Genomic DNA, 21,069 nt, shown 5'->3' with positions numbered 1-21,069 from the left:
CTACAAACAACAAATGCTGGAGAGGGTGTGGAGAAAAGGGAACCCTCCTACACTGTTGGTGGGAATGTAGATTGATACAGCCACTATGGAGAACAGTATGGAGGTTCCTTAAAAAACTAAAAACAGAACTACCACATGACCCAGCAATCCCACTACTGGGAATATACCCTAAGAAAACCATAACTCATAGAGTCCTGTACCACAATGTTCATTGCAGCTCTATTTACAATAGCCAGTGCATGGAAGCAACCTAAGTGTCCATCGACAGATGAATGGATAAAGAAGATGTGGCACATATATACAATGGCATATTACCCAGCCATAAAAAGAAACGAAATTGAGTTATTTGTGGTGAGGTGGATGGACCTAGAATCTGTCACACAGAGTGAAGTAAGTCAGAAAGAGAAAAACAAACACCATATGCTAACACATATATATGGAATCTAAGAAAAAGAAACTCGTTCTGAAGAACCTAGGGCCAGGACAGGAATAAAGACGCAGACACAGAGAGTGAACTTAAGGACACGGGGAGGGGGAAAGGTTAAGCTGGGACGAAGTGAGAGAGTGGCACTGACATAAATACGCTACCAAATGTAAAACAGATAGCTAGTGGGAAGCAGCCGCATAGCACAGGGAGATCAGCTTGGTGCTTTGTGACCACCTAGAGGGGTGAGATAAGGAGTGTGGGAGGGAGACGCAAGAGGGAGGGGATATGGGGATATATGTATACGTATAGCTGCTTCACTTTGTTATAGAGCAGCAACTAACACAACAATGTAAAGCAATTATACTCCAATAAAGATGTTAAACAAAAAAAAAAAATCCAGAATGTGGGACAAGATAGACCCTTCAGACCAGACCCTTCAGTAAGTCTGCCTCATGGAAGAGAGGAAGTAGGAGGGAACCATCCTAGATTAAAGAGTAATTGAAGAGGCATGACAAACAAATGCAACATGTGAAACTTGTCTCAGCTTGTACACTATTATCATTGGATACTTTATTCTCAGTATCTCCTCAAATGTAAATGTCCATGAAAACCAAACCAAGAAAAACATTTGTATAAATTTTCCAAACCATGGAAGTTGACATTTCATTGTACTCTACTCACCTCCACTTAGCAGCTTCATGACTAGCCACAGCTCATCTTTTACCACAAAAGACGTGTAGTAAGACACAATATTAGGATGATGGCACTGACTCATGGCTTGAATTTCTTTCTACAAAGAAGAGAAAACATGGTGATTCATTATATGCAAGCCTAAAACAACACTAGAAGTTACTGAATCCAGATCTTGGAATTCCAAAGACTATGTCACAACCTTTCTGGGATTTTCATGCCTGACCTCTGCAAGAATGGTTAAACCAAAAAAACCGCTTGGTTTCCCTCAGTCCATTCTGACTCTTACTCCTTTCACTCGTTAAACTAGCGATCTCTGAAACCAGAAACATGCACTATTTATCACACCCTGCCACAGCACCAGAGAGGCCTCCACTGGGACACATATTACTTCCAGGTGCCCTTAAAGAACCATCTTGGGAAATCAGGTTTTACAGTCACAGAGGATAATTATCAAAACTAACAAACAACGGGTGGTTTGTTTCTTTGTCTGTCTTTTTTCTCCAAAACATTGTTTCATCTCATTTTTGTGAAATGATTAACAGTTCCCACTTTAAAGAGGCCATAAACTAAATCCAAAGTAGACACCTGAGCCCAAAGTCTCAGCTTATACTCTCTCATTAGAATTTAATGAATTTAAATTAGATTTGGTGTGATAAAATGCCTTATAAAAGCCCTGTGTGATCAGGGCCCTGCTTACCTCTCCATCATTCCTACTGCCTTCACTGACCCTACCCCCAACATACCCCAGTCCTATGATCCAGCCATAGTAACTTCAAGTGAGCCATGCTTCTTCTAACCACGGACATTTAACCCTGTTGTTCCCTCTGCCTCAAATACACTTCCCTCATTTTCGCCTAGCTGAAAACACCAATTCTTCCTTCTGATCTCAGCCAAAATACCACTTCCTCCCAACTTCCCAGGTTGAGTTAGTTAGGTGTCCCTTCTCTTGGCTTCCAAGCTCTGTGCATATCTCCTTACATCACAGCACATATGTACTGGATAGTACATTGGATGCTTACTTGTCTGTCCTTCCCTGCTAGACTGACAACTCCAAGAAGGCAAGTACTTAAAAAAAGTGGACTCCTACACATGGTGGGAATTATCATACTATACTGTAATTGCCTATTTATTTTTCTGCATCCCTCACAAAACTGTAGCTCAATGAGAGGTCAGACTCTGTATACTGGCACTTATTATGCCTGGCACACAGTATACCCTCAATAAATATTTGCTGAATGAATAAAATCCTAGAGCACTTTATATAGCTTTTTACTTACTGATGTATTAATACTTGCCCTATGCCCTTGATATTTATTCAGTAAGATCAATTGTGTAAAAGTTGCCCATAATCCCTGATTCATAAGAAGTGTTCAATAAACACTAGTTTTTCCATTCTCATTTTCTCTACTTGAATGTAAATTCTTTTACGGCAAGGACTTTGTTGTGTGCATTTTTGCTACCCACTAAGTTACTAGCACAGTCTTCCACACGAAAAGGTAAGTAAATATGAAGGATAAGGAAGAAGAACTAAAGTAAACACCTGCCTATTGACATAGTTATACAGGATTTGAAGAGATAAGATATGTACATATAAGAGGGAATACAAAGAACAGCATATATGTGCCGAATGAGCAGTAAAGATAGTAAATGTTATAAGAATCCAGAGGAAAGAACAGTTAAGGCAGGCAAGAAGTCTTCACAGAGAAGGTGGGAACTACGTTTAGTTCTGCAGGATGTGGAATGTTAATAGCAGTACAAGGTGCAAAGCACATAAAATTACAAAAAATGGATGAAATAAGCAAGACAGATTTTAGGACACAGGAATAAACCTGTCTAAGGTTAAGCAGTTCATGCTTTCAACAGAAATTTACCAAGTGCCTACTCTGTGACAGGCACAGTCCTAGGTGCTTGACCACAATGGTGAACCCTCATGAAACGTACAGTCTGGTGAAGAAGTTAGACAAATACTAATTTATAACACAGATGAATAATGTCTGATAGGAGAAGTACTAAATACTACATGATTTCATTGGAGAGGTGAATTACCAAAAATTAGGAGTGACAATCAGGGAAAGCTTCCTATAAGACGTTTTACTACACTGACACTGAAATAGGAAAGATAAATATGTTTTTAGGGGTTTTTGATTGTTTAATTACCTGGGACCGTATCATAAATGACCTTGTAACTGTGTTCAATAATTTAGGCTTCATCCTAACAGCAATGGAAAGGCATCAAAGGTTTAACTATATTTATTTTTTCATAAAAATCACTCTGGCTGTAATGTAGAAAATAAAAGAGAGAAGGCAAGACTAAAGGGAAAGACTCTGTTCAAGGTTGTTGCCATGAGCTGGGTGAGATGATAATGGCCTGAAAAATGATAAACAGCTAATTTCTCAGTTTAGATAACTGTACTATGGTTACGTTACTCTTAGGAGATGGTGGGTGAACAGCATATGGGAACTTTCTGTACTGCTTTAGCAGCTCTTCTGTAAGGTTAAGACTATCACAAAATAAAAAGTTTAAAAAAAATACGTGGTAATATGAATGAAAAGAAAGGGAAGAGTCAAGAGATGATACTAAATAGGTATAAACAATAGGACTTGGTGACTAACTGGACAGGAGAGGTGAAACAGACAGAAATCACATAGGGGACTGACAATGCAAAGAGCTGGGGTCAAATGGTCCAAGGTCTTAAATGTTAAGCTAAAGGTTTTGAGCTTAATCCTGGAAAAAAAGGGTACTACAAAGGGTTTTCTAAAAGGAGACTATGGCAGGGGGGATAAATTGGGAATTTGAGATCAACAGATACACACTACTATATATAAAACAGATAAACAATAAAGACCTACTGTATAGCACAGGGACCTATATTCAATATCCTGTAATAACCCATAATGGAAAAGAATCTGAAAAAGTACACATATACATACATATATATATATATGTATGTATGTATAACTCAATCACTTTGCTGTACATCTGAAACACTGTAAATCAACTAGAACTAAAAAAATAAATTAATAAAAACAAACAAAAAACAACTGCAACAAAAAAAAGGAGGTTATCAGGAGAGCCATAAATTTTAAAGATAAAAAGGGCCTTAAATATTCCTTTTCTTCTCTTCTATTCCTCTTAATTCCCCTTGGAGTTATCCTTTTCCCTTTCCTTTCAAAAAGAAAAAATATACATATTAAGTGCTCTGCAAGAGTGGTATATTCATTCTGACTCAAATTTCCCAGCAGCTTCCTCAACACTCATAAGTGATTCCACCCCTACTCATGAAAATGCTTTCTTGAAAGTCCTTTATTGTCTGTTAATACCAGATCTTTTGTCTGGAATTTTCAGTTCTCCACCTGAAGCCATGTGTTAGTGATGACTGTTCATTCCTTCTTGAAACTCACTCATCTTGATTTCTACTATTTACTCCCTGGTTTTCTGATTACTCCAACGTAGGTGGTTTTCCTCCACTTCACACTATTCAGTCAGTCCCCAAGTAATGTTAATTTATTCATTCACTGATTCAGAGTGAACAGTCCCTGCCCTCATGGAGTGCTCATTCTAGTACTAACAATTTTTCCATCTATAAAATGTCTAGGGAATTTGTGTCTTCCTTTCCATTATCACTGTCACTGCCTGAATTTAGTCTCAATATCTTTGTGTTCTTCAACCTATGGGATGCAACTCATATGGATCATGAAATAAATTTAGTGGATCACATTAAAAAAAAACAGACAGGGCTTCCCTGGTGGCGCAGTGGTTGAGAATCTGCCTGCTAATGCAGGGGACACGGGTTCGAGCCCTGGTCTGGGAAGATCCCACATGCCACGGAGCAGCTGGACCCGTGAGCCACAACTACTGAGCCTGCGCGTCTGGAGCCTGTGCCCCGCAACGGGAGGGGCCGCGATAGTGAAAAGGCCCGCGCACCGCAATGAAGAGCGGTCCCCGCACCGCGATGAAGAGTGGCCCCCGCTTGCCGCAACTAGAGAAAGCCCTCGCACGAACCGAAGACCCAAACACAAACAAAAATAAATAAATAAAATAATAAAGTAGCTATTAAAAAAAAAAAAAAAAAAATCAAAAAAAAAGACAAACAAAAATAGGATAGAAAATCAGAGTGCATTCCACATAATATAATTAAGAATTGCTTTATAAAAATGTTGTTTCAGTTACATCAATATATAATATCATATATATTCATAATGTTAATATATAATATGCTATTCTTTGCTGATCTTAAACCCCTGCCCGGCAGGGTCTCCATCTCTGCCTCTTCAAAGTCTTCCCAGCCCAGGTGGCCCAGGACACAAACACCTCCACAAAGGCCTCCACTTTCATAACTGGGAGCTCCCTTCTTCCTCTTATTTCAACACAGTACTTATACCTTTCCTAGGCATTTGTCACACTCTGCCTTGTACAGCAGGCAAGAGCCTTAACTCTTCAACTAGATTGTGAGCCTCTTGGCAGAAGAAAAGACATTTTAAGCCTCTTAATGGTCCCCTCAAATGTTTGTTCAATGAATCTAGTCCTAGCATCTACCAGAGGAGAGAAAAATTTCAATATATTACATAGCTGCCTTTCTCAGAGAAAAGTCTGTGAGTAAAATCTCTGGAGAAAATAAATGTAGTAAGATTTGACAGCTGATTTTGTGATCACACTTAGCAAAGGCTGTCAGACAAGAAAACATTTTGACAAGAGAAAGGAGCAATATACTGCGTCCTCACTAATAACTGTCACACACACTACACACCTGTAATTGGTTTACATCAGTACTCTCTGGAGAACCCAGGGCATCCTTTCTGCATTATAATAAAGACAGTTTTGAAAATAAATTTTAAAATCACAACATCAAAAGTTTAGTATGTTGAGCTAATAGTTTTTTTAAGATAAATGAAAGGGCTTCATATCTTTTTGATACAGAGCCCTTGGCACTCAGATCTCAAGTCCTGACACCACCACAAAACACCACAAATAAATCAGGTATTCTTTATATTTCTGATATTTCTTCAGGGTTAGTGGAATCTTACCTGCATACCCACCAAGAAAGCCAATTATTTTTAACTTGCTTTAAATCACTTTCCCCCACCTTTACTTACTTGCTGAATATATAAATACTGCGTTTGCAACGTAAAGATTAATGAAATATGTGGCCAATTTTTACGGAGGTCTAACCAGTTTCTTTTTCCTCTTACTAAGCTATATCAAATTTGCAGTCCTCTAAAAGTAAGGCCCTAGTGTAATAACACAAATATTACTTTCAAGAATGTCAAATGATATTTGAGAAGAGATGTTCTTTCTACTTTTGAACTAAGATTATAATCATTTAGTTAGTATTACATGAAGTAGAAAATAATAGACTTGGGTCAGAAAAACCTGATTTTTAATCCAGACTCTGTTACTTATCATGATTTACTTCCCTCATCTATAAAGTGGACCTTCTACCTATCTCAGAGATGTTTATGAGGTTAAAGTACACTAGTGCCTAGTACTGAAAAGATGTTTGTTATTATCGTCATACGTGCTTAGTAGTCAAGTTATTTAAACTTTGAGCCTCAGTTTCTTTAGTCATAAAGCAATAAATAATAAGACTTTCATTCATCTTTACACTACCCTTTCAGATTATGTAAAATAACTGGCAAATGATAGGAATTCATATTGGGCTTTTCAAATTCCAGTGTTAATATATGGGTTAAAAATATTGTTTTTCCAAATACCGTATGCTAACGCATATATATGGAATCTAAAAAAGCGGTACTAATGAACCTAGTGGCAGGGCAGGAGTAAAGACACAGACATAGAGAATGGACTTGAGGACACGGGGGGAAGGGGAAGCTGGGATGAAGTGAGAGAGTAGCACTGACATACATACACGACCAAATGTAAAATGGATGGCTAGTGGGAAGATGCTGCATAGCACAGGGAGATGAACTCGATGCTCTGTGACGACTTAAAGGGATGGGATAGGGAGGCTGGGAGGGATGCTCAAGAGGGAGGGGAGGGCTTCCCTGGTGGTGCAGTGGTTGAGAATCTGCCTGCCAACGCAGGGGACACAGGTTCGAGCCCTGGTCTGGGAAGATCCCATATGCCGCGGAGCAACTGGGCCCGTGAGCCACAACTACTGAGCCTGTGTGTCTGGAGCCTGTGCTCTGCAACAAGAGAGGCCGCGACAGTGAGAGGCCCGCGCACCGCGATGAAGAGTGGCCCCCGCTTGCCGCAACTAGAGAAAGCCCTCGCACAGAAACTAAGACCCAACACAGCCAAAAATTAATTAATTAATTAATTAATTATTTTTAAAAAAGAGTAAAGAATTAAAAAAAAAAAAAGAAGGAGGGGATATGGGGATGTATGTATACGTATAGCTGATTCAATTTGTTGTACAGCAGAAACAAACACAACACTGTAAAGCAATTATACTCCAATAAAGATGTGGAAAAAAAATTTTTTTTTAAATATTGTTTTTCTTTAACAATAAGAATTAGTTTACAATTTAGACTTCTTTTATGATCACTGCAGTTCAAATGCCCAAATGGTGCTCTAAGGTATTGCTGGCATCTGTAAATCCAAGTTCGCCACATAGCGTTTCAATTAGCATCTCCTTCCAAGTGTGTGTTCTCTCACCAAAGACGGCTCTAGATCACTCCAGCAACCCAACTCTTCAGCTTCTGCTTATGCATTACCAACTCCTGAAGAAATACATTTGTCTCATCTGCTGAAAGTTCAATATATAATTCTATTATCTCTTTTTCTTTATTCCAATTATTCCTAAATACTCACTACAGACTACACCAGAAATTAAACCCAATCTAGGACTGACAGATCATACCAGTCTTAGTTCCTGTCCTTTCTACTATCAGCTGTACATGATCTTAGAGAAATTACTTAACAATACAACAATATTAGTTCATATTTGTGTGGCAGTTTATGGTTTTCAAGTACTATATCATTCAATCTTCAAGAAAAACCTCATAAGGGACTTCCCTGGTGACGCAGTGGTTAAGAATCCGCCTGCCAATGCAGGGGACACGGGTTCGATCCCTGGTCTGGGAATATCCCACACGCCACAGAGCAACTAAGCCCGTGCGCCACAACTACTGAGCCTGCACTCTACAGCCCATGTGCCTAGAGCCCGTGCTCCGCAACAAGAGAAGCCACTGCAATGAGAAGCCCACGCACTGCAACTAAGAGTAGCTCCCACTCACCGCAACTAGAGAAAGCCCATGCGCAGCAACGAAGACCCAACACAGCCATAAATAAATAAATAAATAAATAAATTTATTAAAAGAAAAAGAAAAACCTCATGAGGTACACAAAGCAGAAGCAGATATTATTTCCAATTTAAGCCAAAGAAACTGAGGATTTAAATAATTAAATGATTTGGAAAAACTATTTCATTTCCCTTGTTGAGCACTTCCCATATACTTAAAACTACTCTAGGTGTCATGGAGCATAAAAGTACAGAACAATCCCTGTGTCGTGAGCTTTTAACGCCACAGAACACCTCATGCAGCTGTGGATCCTTGGGATACCCTTTCTTCTCCCTGACCCTGGCCCTTGGAGAAGCCAGTGCTGCTGGGGGGTCACTCTACCTCTCATCCTGCAACAATGGTCAGAATGCAGGTTGGTACCATGTTCCTAGAAGGCTAAAGCCTTGTAAAGGAGATTTCATTTGACCCAGAAATCACAATTGCATGATACTATTTTAAGGAAAGTGAGAAGTAAGCAAGCATTGTTTACAACAACAAAGAGGAAACAAAAATCATCCAATACTAGAGAACAGGTTAGATAAAGTATTCAACGGAACACTACATACATATTGAAAGCTATATTAATTCATATCTATAGACATAGAAAGAATTCTATGATAAATTTTTAATTGAAAAGAACAAGTATATGGTTACATTATTATGAAAATACAAAGATGTTTAAATGTGCACATATAGCAAGTGTCAATCTTAGAATGAGAGGACTATAATTTTTTTCTACTTACCTGGATTTTATAAATTTTACAATAAGCATTACTTATTAATGAAGAGATCACAAACCTTTTTAAAAAATAAAAAACAAAAAACTTCAAGTTATTTCCCACTCTAACATGAATGTACAAGAAATATGAGAACTGCATACCAGGAGTTCATCCATGCTAGTTTGACATTTCTCAAGGTTTATCCGTTTGATCGCCACTTTCTCCTTTTTAGGGGCACAAGATGCTGCTTGGACCACAGCCGTTGCTCCACTCCCTAAAGATAAATATATAAATGAGTAAATATGTAGAGGGGTAGATAAAAACAAGACATTTTTAATTCCTACACAATTTAAACAAGAGAATAATTCTTAACTTATTCTTACACTCAACAACAAATGCAGAGAAACACTCTAAAAAGTAGGGTGTCAATAAAAGCAAAAGCCTTGACCATTTCACAGAATTGTCAATAAATATCAGCATGTGCACACACACACACAAATAAAAGTTTCTAGAGTTCCAGAAGTTCTAGAATATGATGGTGTAGGCTCACATTTCCCTGCTCTTCTCCTCTAAATACAACTAAATACCTTAGAAATAATTCAACAATCATAAAGACAATCAGAAACAGACAATCTGAAAGGTGGAAAGCAGCAGATGGACTGGCTAGGACCCTCAGGGTGTGAGGAAAAGCACTACTGTAAGCTCCCTGGGTTTTTCCTTTACCTCGCACATATCCATGAGTGGGCACCAGAACAGCCTGCTTCCTGGAACCAACAGGGATAGACAAACAGAAAAATGAGAAAAATCCTTTCTAGCCAAAGGACTGTGAAAGGGGAAGCTCAGTAGCAGCCCAGAAGATAGATTTCCCAATCCCTATCCAGGACAATCCACCCAACCCACCACAGCATCAGCATCAGCAGGGTCTCCGCCCCACACCCAGACCGCAGCAGGCCAGATTCACCAAAGGGGCAACTAGGTCCCTGCCCCACACCTGGGGCAACATCCAGCCAATCTGCCCACAGCAGCAGCAGAGGGGGCGGAGGGCGGTGGAGGGGGGGTGCGGGGAGGGGAACCAGACCCACACCCACCAGTCAGCCCAGGTAACACCTGTAGAGATTAAATAGGAGTCCTGCTGCCCAGAAGAATAAAGCAGAAGATAACAGCACTGCCAGAGCTCTGAAAACTCAATTATCATAAGAATTACATAGCTCACAAAAGTAGGCCAGGACTTACACATTAAATCTAAGTAGAGTAACTGCCTACTAAAATAGAAATTTTAAATAGGATCAGGAGTCTCCTAACATCAATATCCTAAATGTCCATCACACAATTTAAAAAAAGAAAATCACATCGTCACACCAAGAGCCAGGAAAAACACATTTGAATGAGAAAAGACAATCACACTGATACAAACACCAAAATGAATTACTAGTTGGAATTATCTGACAAGAATTTTAAAGCAGCCATCATAAAAGTGCTTCAACAAACAGTTAAGAATTATCTTAAAACAAAATAAAAAAATAGAAAAGCCTCAATAAGGAAACAGAAGTTACTAAAAAAAAAAAAAGCACCAACTGGAAATTATACAACTAAAACATATAATTTCCAAAATATAAAACCTTCTGGAGAAGCTCAATAGAAAAATAGAGATAACAGGATAAATTCAGTGAACTTGAGGATAAGATCAACAATTTTACTCAATCTAAACAGCAGAGAGAAAACAGACTGAAAAAAAGAACAGAGCTTCAGGGAGAAGTGGAATAATAATAAAAGCTCTAAAATCTGTGTGGTAGGTAGAATAATACCCACCCCCCAAAGGTGATCACATCCTAATCCTTGAGACCTGTGAATGTTACCATAAATGGCAAAAGGACTTGGCACATGTTATTAGATTAAGGATGGAAAGATGATCCTGGATTATCTGGGTGGGCCCAATTTAATTACAAGGGTCTTTATAAAAGAGAGGAAGGAGGGTCAGAGTCAGAGAAGATGAGACAATGAAAGCAGAGGTCAGAATAATGGAGCCATGAGCCAAGGGAGGAACCCTGAAAACATACTATGCGAAGTAAACCAATCACAAAAGACCACATATTGTATGACTGCATATATATGAAATGTCCATAGAACAGGCAAATCCATAGACACAGAAAACAGATGAGTAGTTACCAGGGACTGGGAGAAGAATAGAATGGGAGGTTACTGCTTAATGGGTACAATTTCTTTCTGGGGTGAGGAAAATGCTCTGGAATTAGACAATGATGACGGATGCAAAACACTGTGAATATACTAAAAAACCACTGAACTGTACACTTAAGAAATGGTTAGTTTTTAACACATTGTAAAGCAATTATACTCCAATAAAGATGTTAAAAAAAATGGTTAGTTTTGTTATGTGACATATCTTGATCTTTTTTAAAAAAGGGAATACTACATACTACAAACAACTTTAGCTCATAGTTCAACAATTTAGAAAAAAAGGAAGAAGCAGGAGCACTTTCCAACTCATTTCATGAAGCCAGTAATACCAACACCAAAACAAAACAAAGACATCGCAAGAAAAAAAAAAACAAAAAAACTACAGACCAATACCTCTCATGCACTTATCTGCAAAATCCTTAACAAAATGTTAGCCAATTGAACCCAGCAATAGATAATACACCACAACCAGGTAGTATGTATTCCAGGTATGCAAGGCTAGTACAATTAAAAAAAAAAAATCAATGTAATACACTGTATCAACAGGCTAAAGAAGAAAAATCATATGAGCATACCACTGACACAAAAACACTCTATAAAAATTCAACACCATTCATGATAAAAAAGCTCTCAGCAAACTAGGAATAGAGGGGAACTTCCTCAACCTCATAAAGAACATCTACAAAAAAAATCTACAGCTAACATCATACTGGTGAAAGACTGCCTTCCCTCTAAGATTGGGAAAAAGGCAAAGATGTTCATTCTTATCACTTTTATTCAACATAGCACTGGAAGTCCTAGACAACACAATAAAGCAAGAAAAAGAAATAAAAGGCATCCAGATTGGAAAAGAAGAAATAAAACTGTCCCTGTTTGTAGATGTCATGACCGTCTACATAACAAAAGCTTCTAAAACTAATAAAAGAGTTTAGCAAGGTTGCAAGATAAAAGATCAACACACAAAAACCAACTGCATTTCTATATACTAACAACAATCAAGTGGAAACCAAAATCTTAAAACACAATATCATTTACAATTGCTCCCCCAAAATGAAACATTTAGGTATAAATCCAATAAAACAGAAGTTCACTATTTTACATGTTTTGCATCCTCCATGCACCATCCCCCAGGTCCCCTCTTCCACTCTTCTGTCCTCTCCTAGCTGGTTCTTTAACTGCTGTGTTAGTGTACATTACACACCAGAATGGATTAAAGTGCAAAACCATGACTGAGCTTTCTCCTGAAATCCTTCAAACTGGGTAATGTTAACTCTTGAGACAGAAAAGGAGCTGCCCAAAGGCATGAGGGGGACTAAAAAAAATTTCACAGTCTCTCTCCACTTTACTAGATCCTGAAATTTAAAAGAGTATGCAAAAATATGGATTTTATTCCTACCTGTGAGGAAAAAATAAATCAAATGAACCAAATCAACTGAAGATATTTTCCCCCAAAATTCTGACCAACCGTCACTATTACAGATACATATTCTAAAGATTTTAAGTATTTTTTAGTAAGGCTTTAACACCGACTAAAGAGCTAGTCCAGACTTCATTCTGAAAGATGACTAAGGCACTGTCACCTGAACCATGGAAAATACAGGACTTTACAATTTCGTAAACCTTTTTCTAAATAAGCCCTCTTGTCAGAGTCATACTGAAAATTAAAGCTCCTTTACAGAAACAGCTGTAAGAACAGTCATTATCATAAAAATCACGCTCTCTCTCCATACAAAGATGAAAATAAAGACACTGCCATATGCTCTGAGTAATTATTCAAGCAGCCTGATGGTTTTGCAATGAATCATCTCTCTCTCCTGTTCACTCTGGTGATCTCTATCTCAACGGATATTAACCCCATCCTTCTGGATGCTCCTGCCAAATATCTTGGATACTTCTCACGTCCAATCCAATGGCATATCTCTAACTTCAAAATATGCTACACCAGCATCTGACTGCTTCTCACCACCTCCACTACTACCTCTCTCTCCTGGATAACCTCTCCTACCCTCATACCCTTACAAAACTATTCTCCACATAGCAGCCCAGGTTATCCTTTTACAACATAAAATCTTATGCAAAGCAAAAGCCAAGTACCACGATGACTTACCACGCTTCATACCATCTGATGGCCAGGACCATCCATCCCTGCCTACCACCTTACTCTCCTGATCTCCGCAACCGGTCTGCCTCTTCAACCTCCGAATCACTCTGCTCCAGCCACCCTTACCTCATTACTCCTTAGTCATATCAGTGTGCTCCTTCTTCAGGACCTCTGCTCCTGATGTTCCCTCTGCTTAGACCAAACTGCCTACAGATGACCACAATGTTCACTTCTCCACCTCCTTCAGGTCTTTCCTCAAATGTCACCTTCTCAGTGAGGCTTTCCTTGACCTCTTTAAAACTCACCTCTATCCCTAGCAGTTCACAACCCCTTTCCCTACTTTATATTTGTCCTTCATCACCACCACAAGGGATTTCTGTCTGTCTGCTTTGCTGCTGTATCTCTAGCATCCAAATAGTGCCTGACACACAAGAGGAGGTCAGTAAATATTTGTTGAATAGATTAATGAATCAAGTAGTGGCATATATTTTCAAGAAAAAAAAATTTTGCTCATTTGGGGCAGAACAAACACAAAAATAGCCCAGTCTTCATGGGCATTACCTCATTATTACTATCATGAGCGTTACCATTTATTGAGCACTTACTCTGTGCGCCAAGTACTATGCTGAGCACTCTCTTTGCTTGCACTTCTTTTTTTTCATCTAATTCTCACAATAGTCCCATGAGTTAGGTATTATTGATCTTACAAAGCAATGCAAGCAAAGGTAAGACTTAGGTCATAAATTAGTAAGATGCAGAGCAGGGTCTAGAAACCAGAACTACATGACATTTCAACACCATACTCTTAATTGGTAGGCAACTGACTCTTTAAAGCTAACATTAACTGATTACTATGTGTCAGGTTAAATTATTTACTTGCAGTGTCTTATTTAACTATTTTAATTAAAATTAAAAAACCCGAGGCCAACATTTTTAGTTGCCTAGCCAACGTACAATTTTCCCTTCTTTAATAAGAGAACTTTTACCTATTTTGCTTTAAGTAATAACATGCTTGGATAAAAAGCTTCATTTCATTTGCAAATGGCCAAATGACACAGTTCTGTCCAATAAAATAGAATTGTATCACTGAGTAAGGCTTCCAGGAAAGAAAGCCCTTTGAAAGGGAGCCAATTGAGTTGTCATGTGACTTTGTCTTTTAACCATATTCTTCTGGCCTGGAACACAAGCACAAGTCTAGGGGTGGAACAACTATCTTGCAACTATGAGAACGCAAGTCACGTGCTAAATGGAGTGGAGTGAAAAACTAGGAGCCTGGGTGCCTAATGGCACCTAGGCTGCCACTCCAGTTTCCGTGTCATATAAAGGGAGCAAAAAAGTATTTTATTAAGCCACTATTATTTGTTTTCCATTACATGCAGCCAAATGCAATCCCTATTTGATACAACCCTATGAGGCTGTTGGCCCAATGCTGGCCTTATTGAAAATGTTATCAAAGCTAAGTCTTCCCATCAGGGAGAGAAAATACACTAACCATTAAGCATCACTCTATCAGTAGAACATAACGGCTTTCACATTTATGGAGGAGCTAGAGGTGGGATCCTGGAATCTGTATTTGGAAACCAATACTTTAGACATCAAATGTGTAGCTAGTGAACAACTAATGAAAATTTAAAAGGGGAGGGAAAGTAGAGAATAAAGCTAGTAGGCTGCCTTCACCACAGTATCAAAGGTAGGTGAATCACACCTTACGAAAAACGGATCTTAAAGAACAATTTTCTAAACCTAGGCTGAGGTAAACAGTAAATATTTATTGAGACTTTTAAAAAAGCATAATAACACAGGACTTCCCTGGTGGCACAGTGGTTAAGAATCCGCCTGCCAATGCAGGGGACATGGGTTCGATCCCTGGTCCAGGAAGATCCCACATGCCGCAGAGCAACTAAGCCCATGCGCCACAACTACTGAGCCTGTGCCCTAGAGCCTGCGAGCCACAACTACTGGGCCTGTGCACCTACAGCCCGTGCTCCTCAACAAGAGAAGCCACTGCAATGAGAAGCCCACGCACTGCAAAGAAGAGTAGCCCCCGCTTGCCACAACTAGAGAAAACCCGCATGCAGCAATGAAGACCGAACACAGCCAAAAAATAAATAAAACTTAAAACAAAAAACAAAACAAACAAACAAAAACCAAAATGCATGATAACAAAAGCCACATGGCACAGCCCTTGACAGACTGGTTTCCCACTATGCCACTATATTATATCGTGGGCAATACAACAGGTGGCAGGGCCTTACACAGCTATACTACCATGTCCAGCATAAATCCTTAAATCCATCTAAACCTGAATAAGATCTGGAAGTGAGAAAAAAAAAAAAAAAAAAGATGCAGTGATGTTCCAATAAACATTACAACAGATTCAAAATATTACAAGATTACAAGTGTTACAAGATTTCAAATCATGTAGTATTTTCACATTTTATGGCAGTACCAAAAATTAGGAAACAGAAAAAGAAGAAAAAAAGAAAGAGATAACAAAGAGATTGTATGGAGTAATGAATATGAGCTAAAAGCTTCCTGCAAACAATTACACTTAATCTGCACAACAGCCCCAAGGACATAGGTATCATTATTCCCATTTTACAGACAAAAAACTGACACTAAAACTAGTTATATAAATTGCCCCAGATCAGATAGGTAGTAAGAGCTAACGCCAGGATTTGAATCCAGGTCAGCCTAACCCCAAAGCCCATACTATTACAGTTGCTTCAACACACGTCAAATACAGTACAACGCCTGGTCAGAAATGCTAATGCAATAGTAGGGGTTAGGAAGGAGCTCAAAAACACTGAAAAGATAAATGATTAATAGTGAGACCAATACTACATCTTTTTACAAGTAATCATACTTAAAGTTCAAAGCTTTGCCAAAGCATGCTTAAGATGATACAATTCTTTAAAAGGAAGTCCTTTGAATTCCCAACTTGTATGCTTTTATTATGTTCTAGGAACGGAATTTTCTTTTCTCTATAGGATTTTGCCAGAAAAAGAGAGAATAAAACCATGCGAGAAACTAACCCCAAATATAGTCCTAAGTAGCACACGTGAAAAAAAAATATAGTTCAAATAACTGTATGTGCTTTGACGAGAAAGGAGACAGCATTATACCATTTCCTTAAAATACAATCCTTTGGAAAGAGAAAATTCAAAAAGATTCCCCCAAGCCTTTTTTGCCAAGACTTCAATCATTTGTCTCCTGAAAAAAAATGAGTATAATCTGAAGAAATTACAAAGATTCATTTTGAAAACTACTTACAGCTTATTACAAAATACTGTATTCGAAACATTTTGGCATGGAAGCAAAGTTAGAATAAGCATGCACTGCTTTATTGAGCCTTGCTACTTGTACTAGGCTGTAGAGTTCAAGGAAAAACTTTTTTTCCTCCCTCTTGGGAAGACGGGGTGAGAGAGAGAGTGTGTAAGGAGTGGAGTGGAAGTACATTAGGAACTTTCAGGAACTTATTAATGAGAGAGAGAACATTAAAAAAAATGACAAAATAGGATACACAAAAGAGACTAAATCTAACTATATCTAAAAGGGTTATCTACAAAATATCTGCTCCAATCAGTTTTTTTTCATTGTAAGGATATTTCCTTTAAAAGGTGAGATTATGACCACCATCTTCCAGTTACTTCCAAAAACCAATCAAATGCAGATGCAGAAATAAGGATCCTGGATCAGGCAACAGTTGGACGCCAGTACTGGCTCTGCCCATAACTAGCTCTGACTTTAGACAGGTCATTTTACCTTCCTATGTCTCAGTGTCTTCATCTGTAAAACAAGATGGTTCACCTTACCTCACGCCTTACAAAAAACTTAACTCAAAATATATCAGAGGACTAAATTTAAGAGCTAAACTATAACAGAAGAAAACATAGGAAAAAAATCTTTGTGATGTTGGGCTACTAAAGATTTCTCAGGACTTCCCTGGTGGTCCAGTGGTTAAGACTCCGCGCTTCCACTACAAGGGATGCGGGTTAGATCCCTGGTCGGGGAACTAAGATCCCGCAAGGCGTGGCACGCCCCCCCCCCGCCCCCCAAAAAAAGACTGAGAGTAAATATTTGAAATCATGTATCAGGTGAAGGACTCATATCCAGAATGCACACCCTCACACACATCTCTATAACTCAGTGAGAAGAAAACAACCCAACGGGCAACCCAAATGGGAAAAAGATTTGAATAGACATTTTACCAAAGAATAGATATGAAAAGCTAATAAATAAGCACATGAAAAGATACTGTCCATTATTAGTTATTACAGAAATGCAAAACAAAACCATGATCAAATACCACTTCACATCCACTAGGATGGCTATAATCAAAAAGACAGACAACAAACGCTGGCAAAAATGTAAAGAAATAGGGAACCTCATATATGGCTGATGGGAATGTAAAATGGTACAGTCACTTTGAAAAAGTTTGTCCATTTCTTAAAAAGTTAAACATAAATCTACCATATGACCCAGCAATTCCACTCAAGAAAAATGAAACATGGTCACATGAAGATTTGATGTAAATGCTCATAGCAACATTATTCCAAATAGGCAAAAAGCAGAAGAAACCCAATGTCCATCAAGTGGTGTCCAATAAAAAGGAATAATGTACTAATACAGGCTACAGCATGGATGAACCTCAAAAAACATTACACAAAGTAAAAGAAACCAAACACCAAAGATCACATATTATATGATCATATTTATATGAAATGTCCAGAAAAGACAAATCTATAGAGACAGAAAGTAGATCTGTGGTTGCCTTCGGCAGGGGGTGGGAACAGGGAGTGACTGCAAATATACATGAGGCATCTTTCTGGAATGATGGAAATGTTCTAAAATTGGATTGTGGTGATGACTGAACAACTCTGTAAATTTACTAAAAAACTATAGTACTGTACACTTAAAACAGGTGGATTTTATGGTATATAAATTGCTTTTAAAAATGAAAAAATATTATGCTACATGAATGAAGCCAAACAAAAAAGACTGCATATTACACGATCCCATTTATATGAAATGTCCAGAAAAGGCAAATCTATGGAGACAGAAAGTAGATTTGCAGTTGCCTGAAACTGGGGGTAGGAACAGGGATTAACTGTAAACAGGCACAAGGGATCTCACTGGGGTGATGAACATATTCTAAAACTGTATTATGCTAATTGGTGCACGACACAATAAATTTACCAAAAATCATTTAATTTTATATTTAAAAATGGGTGAATTTTATACTAAAAAATGGGTGAAATTATACCTCAGAGTAAAACTGTTTTTAAAAATAAGGTGGTCAAATCACATTGGAGTTAACTTTTTATCCACGGACCACTTTGAGAGTAAGATGAAGACTAACCCTACCCCAGAGGCCTGAGCCTCTCTTTTGCTCACTCACAGACACCTTACTGGTCTGAGGACACCAAATTAACAAATTTCTAAAGCTCTAGAGCCTTGTGCCATCTTAATAGCAAGGGCATTAGGAACAACTACAACCCTCCTCTTCACCCTAGAAAGATGTACAACTTACCAGAAAGAAAATCAAAATTCCTTTTCTAAAATGACAAGGACCCCCTTTCCTTACTTTTTAGACATCATTTTGGAATCTCCCACTTAATCCCTTTTTTCAATATGAAACTCTGATTGAGGGACTCAGAAGCAATCAATCAAGACAGAGACCTAGCTAGCTGTCTTTAGAACCAACCAGTACACATCAAAGACCCAGCATGTAGTAAAGATCAGATCCATGAAGTGGCTTAAGGAAAAAGATGTTATGTGTTTCAGATAAAACTTAGCCCAGATTTGTTTTGAAACAGGAAGTAAAGTGAAAAAAAGAAATGTGACAAAGTTTCTCTAAACACCTACACGGTGCAATAAACACTATACCCCCGCCCCACCCAAGATAGCTAAGGAGTTTTCAGCCACTCTTTGTTATAAAACTAATTTAAGACTGGATGCTGATCTAGCAAAGCAGACAATCTCCTTCCTCCAGCACACAAGGGTCTGCTCGTGTCTGTTGGATTGAGCTTCTGTTTAGCTAAACCCACCCCCTTTTGATTTCTAAAATCACTAGATTATTGTTGTCTAACAAATACTCCCCTCATCCCCAGTCCCCACCCTCCCCCAATCACTGTGCCTCTGTGAGAATTACAATCCATGTTTGTGCAAGTTTTGGTCTCTGTCAACTGGTATTCCCAGACCCCCTTCAAATCCATTCCACGCACAATAGCCAGGTCCATCGGATTGTATCATGTCTCTGCTTGAAGCCCTCCCATAACACTTAAAATAAAATTCCAAAATCCTTACTTTGGCTGAGAAGATCCCTAAAATCTGGCTTCTCCCTTACCTTTCTAACCTTACCAGTCTTCTTTCAGGTCCTAAAACACACCAAGCTCTTTCCCTCCTCAGGAGCCTCTGCATTTCCTCATCCCTCAGTAGGGAAAAAAATTTCCCTAGGCTCTTAGGACTCTCTCATCCTTCAGTGCTCAACTTATATGTAAATGTCTCAGAAAAAGCATCTTCCTTGAAATCGCCCCAACTAGGTCTCCACGTTATCCTCTATCAGAACATCTTGTTTCTTTCCTTCCTAGCACTTGCCAAAGCCTATAATTCTTTTTATTTACCTACTTATTTACTGTCTACCTCCCTGACTAGAAAGTCAATTCCAAGCAGTCGTAAGTTGTGTCTACGTCGCTCACTGCGGTACCTGCAGCTTCATCTGGAGAGAATCCCCAGCTCCACCCCAGCAACGCCTGGCACTTCGTGTGCTTTCTCGCACGGATGCGGGAGTGAACAAAAGCACCCTAACCCATCACCCCCCGAATAGGTGGCCGTGCCCCCAACTGCAATACCCCATTTCTCGCACCGCCTCGTAAAGGCCTGTCCCACACCTGCACTTTTCGTTCTCTCTCAGACACATCTGTCGCTCAGGTTCAAACATCTGTCACTACACAAATCTCTGGTGAGCCTTTCAAACCCCACCCCACCGCGCCGCACAGGCGCGCCACTCAAAATCCCCTCCATGCCTTGCACGCGCTGCACAAACCCGGAGCCTCACCCACGCTCCCTACCAACCCCCGGGCCACTCGAGCGCCCACGAATATCTGGGAGTCCTGCGCTCTCCGAGCTCCCGCGGGTCCCCTCGTTCCCGCGTGTCACCCGCCATCCAGCGCGGCGCCTCCCCCCTCCGCGGCGCCAGCTCTCACCTATCACCTCCTGCAGCTCGTAATCGTCCCTGTTGATGGACCAAGGAAGGGCGCTGGAGTCCTCGGACATGACGGCTGCACGGCACTCGGCCCTCCCTCAAACTCGCTGACCTCCCTCTTCTCCTCGCCGCGCCTCTCCCCACCCCCAACCGCTGCCGCCGCGCCCCCACCAACCGCCTCTGGAACAGCCACGGGTCGACGGCGCCTGGCGCCGGGTGGCCGCGCGGCAGAGCAGTGGGGGGCTCGAAGCACCCGCGGACCTCGCCTCCTGCTCCTCCGCGGCCGGCACTCCCCAGCCCGGCCCAGGTCCCGGCCTCGGCCTCCGTGGCAGCAGCTACAGGAGCTTCGCCTCGGCCCAGCCCCTCCGTCCCGCCCTCCACCCCAGCCCCACGCACGGGCCAAACTTTCCCTTCTCCCTCCACCTGCCGACACGCAGCGCGATGACGTCACCGCGCCGGGCACGCCCCGCCTCGGCCCCGCCTC

At 39.9% G+C, this 21,069-nt stretch overlaps 1 protein-coding gene across 2 annotated transcripts in view; it reads right to left on the bottom strand.

The window, feature by feature from the left end:
- OXSR1 (oxidative stress responsive kinase 1) overlaps positions 1-20,952 on the bottom strand; it is a 99,563-nt gene extending 78,611 nt beyond the window's left edge. For both annotated transcript variants that reach the window (XM_059939211.1, XM_059939212.1), the window contains exons 1-3: positions 20,587-20,952; positions 9,243-9,355; positions 1,109-1,217 (exon numbers count right to left, since the gene is read on the bottom strand). In XM_059939211.1, the coding sequence (XP_059795194.1) occupies positions 1,109-1,217; positions 9,243-9,355; positions 20,587-20,656 (292 nt within the window). In that variant the 5' untranslated portion in view covers positions 20,657-20,952. The remainder of the gene's footprint in view (positions 1-1,108; positions 1,218-9,242; positions 9,356-20,586) is intronic.
- Between the last annotated feature and the right edge of the window lie 117 nt (positions 20,953-21,069).

This window comes from Balaenoptera ricei, chromosome 11 (assembly GCF_028023285.1).
Source record: "Balaenoptera ricei isolate mBalRic1 chromosome 11, mBalRic1.hap2, whole genome shotgun sequence".
Taxonomy (NCBI): Eukaryota; Metazoa; Chordata; class Mammalia; order Artiodactyla; family Balaenopteridae; genus Balaenoptera; species Balaenoptera ricei.
The sequence above is the reverse complement of the archived record's forward strand: the minus strand, read 5'-3'. Positions and strand labels throughout refer to the sequence as shown.